We start from the raw sequence: 4,285 nt of genomic DNA, 5'->3' as shown, positions 1-4,285 counted from the left end.
GTTCCATATTTAGTAAAAGGAAAAAGACCCACATACCTCTTTGCGCTTTTTAATTTGTACATGAAAGCCTAGTTGGTGTTGCACTCGATTATGGGAAGGACCGAAGGAGGGGACTTCACATTAGTGTGGTGTCAGCGTGGAATGGAAATCGGACACTGCGATTTTATAATTCATTTCATAAAAAAATTACACACTACTAACAATACGGAGGGTCCGATTACTACCTTCCGAAAATTCAAAATTTCACCAGCTCCAAATCGGATCCTCCGATTTGTGGAGCCAAATTTAAAATTCAATGAACTCACACGATCCGAGTTCTAGGATCTGACACTAACAAAAAATCTGCCCCACAGATTAGTCTGATACCCCATGACTCCATATTTAGGGAAGACGCGCACACACCTTCCATATCGAAAAAATTGAGCCTACCTCTTTGAATCAAAAAATTTAAATATAACTACGGTTTAGTTAATATGTATCTTAATAACACTATTGTTAATAGAATGTTTTAAATATTTTTATTTAATAAATAAAAAATAAATATATTAAAAACTTAAATTTTTTATATTTAAAAAAAAATCTTAATTTATCATCTTAATCTGTATTCTTAAAACACAAGTTAAACAAAGTCAAAACTATAATCGTCTCATTTTATATGTACATTGTGAATTTTATTTTAGTTGAAATCTAAACTTAGGTGAAGCCAGGATAATCGCTTTAGAAAATAGTTTGATATACAAGCATAAACAAAAAGGTAGCACTTAATAAAAGAAGAGTGTTTTGTTATAGTTATTGGGTCTCTTGTTTATGTGGTGTGGATAAAAAGGGTGGTGAAGAAGAGACTAGAAGAAGCGAACAAAACAAAGCTACACAATGATGGATGCTGATCCGTTCTCACCTCTTCTTCTTTCTCAAAGTTTCAGCTACTATCCTTGTCGGAATTCCCTCCTCTTGTTCCGGCCATCACACTTCCTCCCTCAGATTCACCCTTTCTAGTTCCCTTCCCTTGTCACACACCAAAAGAACTCTAAGCTAAGGTGGTCTCTTATTGCACATCCATGTGTTTTGCTCTCTTTTTCAGCGACTATGTTCTTTTTGTTTCATGGATATCGATAGAGAGACACAGAAGCTGTGCTTATTATCTTAAAGCAATAATAATGGGGTGTTTCAAATTCGGATCAGGACCTTATAAACAAAACTGTTCTTCTTCTGTAGATGTTTCTGTCCTGTCTTTGATGAAATGAATTGAGCTGGAAGTAGTGGTCGACAAATTCTTCCATATATATTTTTTTTGTACTTTCTTCTTCTTTTTTTTCTTCACTTATTGTGGAATTTAATTCTATTCTGTTCTGTTTTGGTATCTTTGAATTTCAAAAGGTAGGAAGAGTGGTGTTGGGAGATTGGACATGTTCCAGTATATATGGATTTTGACTTTCTGTGTCATATATATTCTTGGAAATTTTGTTCTTCTCAGGTCCTCGTATGCAGAATCTAATATCCTTAATTAACTTTTCCTCTATAATGTTCTGTTGTTCAACAGAACATTAATATATTTCTTTTAAATGACAGCCAATCATCCTATGACAATGCAAAGAAAAATGAAATCAATTTTTATTATAGTTATTCCAATAAAGCCACGGGAATATGTTTCTTCCTGAATGGACCACTCTTTGAACCCATCAATGGAGATGATGGGCAACTATTTATTTTTTAAGAAGACCTTCCCTTGTTTCTTTTCTCTGAGTATTTTTGTAATTTCATCTTCTTTCTTGTGAACAGTGTATTCCTGAAATTCAGTGTAGGAATGAATGTTTCTGGATTTAGCTTTTTTTTTTTTTTTTCCACTCCCACCCCTCTTTCTTTCTCATGGATATTAAATTCTGAGCATTCTGGCTCACACCTTGTCTTTTCTTCAGTCACGGATTCTCTCCCAACTTGTTTCCTCTTTCTATTTTTATTTCAACATAAAGCAAATAAAAAAAACCAAGAAAGTTCTTTCTTTTTCTATGTGCTGTTCTGTTTTAAGAGTTATACCAGCTACTAGTCTACTACTTCAGCACTGTTGTGTATATGTAAGCCATAACCATTGTACGTTTTGAATGCACAGATTCTAATACTATAAGAGAGGGAGAAGCACACATTTGAGAGGTGATGGGGCATTTATCTTCTATGTTGAATGGTTTGGCGAGGTGGAAGAAGGGAAAAAGTTCTGGCAGATGTGTCGGTAGAGATGCTGCTGAAGCTATGGCAAGGGAAGCCAAGAAAAATGACTTGATTCTATGCAGTTCCGGCACTGTCAATGTTGATGGTTCAAAGAACTATGCCTCAATCTTTTCCAAGAAAGGCCAGAAAGGTGTGAACCAAGATTGCTGTGTAGTCTGGGAGGTATATAATTATATATGCAGTTATGCACAATCTCACTCCTGTTCTTGTTGCATATTCATGGGGTCTAATAAATTTTGCAACTATGCTAATAGATTGTGGTGATGATTGATTATAGGAATATGGGTGCCAAGAGGACATGATATTCTGTGGGATATTTGATGGGCATGGGCCATGGGGTCACTTTGTGGCAAAGAAAGTGAGAGAGACAATGCCATCATCTTTGCTATGCAATTGGCAGGAGGCACTTGCACAATCTCCTCTTGATCCTGAGATTGATGTTGAGCAAGAGAAGAAGCAGAACCGTTTCAACATATGGAAGCACTCTTACTTGAAGACTTGTGCTGCCATTGATCAAGAACTCTTTCGCTACCGCAAGATCGACTCCTTTTACAGCGGAACCACTGCTCTTTCAGTTGTTAGACAGGTCAAAACTAAATAAAAAAGCTTTCAATTTTGTATTACATTGTTGAGTTGTTTTGAAGAATGAAAACTCATAGTTGTTGCAAAGTGTAATTGGCAGGGTGAACTCATCATTATAGCAAATGTAGGTGATTCCCGTGCTGTGTTAGCTACATCATCAGATGATGGAAGTTTGGTTCCAGTTCAATTAACAGTTGATTTCAAGCCCAATTTACCCCGTTAGTGTTGTTTCAAGCTTAGTGTTCTTCAATGGTTATTGTCCAATGTTACTTTTAACAAGAATTGATCATGATTTTTGCAGAGGAGGCAGAGAGAATAATGCAGTGCCAGGGGAGGGTGTTCTGCTTACATGATGAACCAGGGGTGCATAGGGTGTGGCTGCCGGACGAGGACTCACCGGGACTCGCCATGTCTAGAGCTTTTGGTGATTACTGCATCAAAGATTATGGTATTATATCAGTACCTGAGGTCACACACAGACATATAAGCACCAAAGACCAGTTTGTTGTGCTAGCCACTGATGGGGTATGTAATCTTCTCCTTCCATGTTAATATTTGTTACTGATATAACCATTTACATGTCTCTTAAGATCCGTTTAAGTTTTTGGGATAAATAATTTCTTATCGTGTAATCCATAGGTGTATAGTTGATTTTTTTTTTAAATAATATACAAAACTTATTCAAATCCAAAAGAGACTGTTGTGTGAGGGAACAGTTAAAATCAACTGTTAAAATAATTGAAACACCTGTGTTCTTCAGTACACTTAAAATTTTTCCTAAAAGATATGGTGGAATTGAGAAAGAAAAGAAACTTGGTTCTATAGCACCTTAGAATATGTCATCACAGAACTAGTCAGCAATAATATCAACATCAAATTATAAAAGACATGTTGATTGAGTGGTGTTTGTGATGATGTAGGTTTGGGATGTGATCTCCAATGAAGAAGCAGTGGACATTGTATCATCAACAGCGGAGAAATCAAAGTCGGCGAAGCGGTTGGTGGAGTGCGCGGCGCACGCATGGAAGCGCAAGAGGCGGGGGATAGCCATGGATGACATTTCAGCTATTTGTCTCTTCTTCCATACTTCTTCTTCACCTCACCAAGTTACCTCACTTGCCACTCTAAAATAGATTATCATTTAAAATGTGCAAAGCCATTTTGGAGGGGATTCATGTAACCTTTGTTCACATTAAGGTAGAATATTTGATTAAGGAAATTGTGTATATCAATTATGTGGTTCTCTTTTGTCCCTTTTTTGTCAACCTAATACGCTTACTTGTTTAGGTTGTTTCTTGCAACTTGCTTCTTAGTTGCTTCCTTCTCATGGAGAAAGGAGCCAAGTTCAAACCAATTTTTTAGTCCCAAAGTTGAATTTTGGCAAATTGGGGGCGGACCGAGGAAACTAGATTTTTTTTTTGGGGGGGGGAGGGGGGAGGTGTTATACCCACCATATTTTCTAACCCAACAAGCTTGAGTC

At 36.8% G+C, this 4,285-nt stretch overlaps 1 protein-coding gene across 2 annotated transcripts; it reads left to right on the top strand.

Annotated features, from left to right (window-relative positions):
- Positions 1 to 616: 616 nt before the first annotated feature.
- Positions 617 to 4,053, top strand: LOC112758070 (probable protein phosphatase 2C 34). Of its 2 annotated transcripts, none has more exons than XM_025806645.3 (6): positions 617 to 1,037; positions 2,108 to 2,385; positions 2,501 to 2,809; positions 2,906 to 3,023; positions 3,107 to 3,330; positions 3,726 to 4,053. In XM_025806645.3, the coding sequence occupies exons 2-6, from the start codon at positions 2,152 to 2,154 to the stop codon at positions 3,936 to 3,938; spliced, it is 1,098 nt and encodes a 365-aa protein (XP_025662430.1). In that variant the 5' UTR covers positions 617 to 1,037; positions 2,108 to 2,151; the 3' UTR covers positions 3,939 to 4,053. The 2 variants fall into 2 exon arrangements, with proteins under 2 accessions (XP_025662430.1, XP_025662431.1); XM_025806646.3 differs by having other exon boundaries at positions 767 to 1,040.
- The last annotated feature ends 232 nt before the right edge of the window (positions 4,054 to 4,285 follow it).

The sequence above is a fragment of the Arachis hypogaea genome, chromosome 16, assembly GCF_003086295.3.
Source record: "Arachis hypogaea cultivar Tifrunner chromosome 16, arahy.Tifrunner.gnm2.J5K5, whole genome shotgun sequence".
NCBI lineage: Eukaryota > Viridiplantae > Streptophyta > Magnoliopsida > Fabales > Fabaceae > Arachis > Arachis hypogaea.
Note: the sequence above shows the minus strand (reverse complement) of the source record. Positions and strands in the feature narration are given on the sequence as shown.

Coding starts and splice junctions, on each gene's coding strand:
- LOC112758070 (XM_025806645.3), top strand. CDS start 2,152: ATGGGGCATTTATCTTCTATGTTGAATGGTTTGGCGAGGTGGAAGAAG. Junction 2,386..2,500: donor ATTGCTGTGTAGTCTGGGAG/GTATATAATTAT, acceptor GATTGATTATAG/GAATATGGGTGCCAAGAGGA. Junction 2,810..2,905: donor CTCTTTCAGTTGTTAGACAG/GTCAAAACTAAA, acceptor TGTAATTGGCAG/GGTGAACTCATCATTATAGC.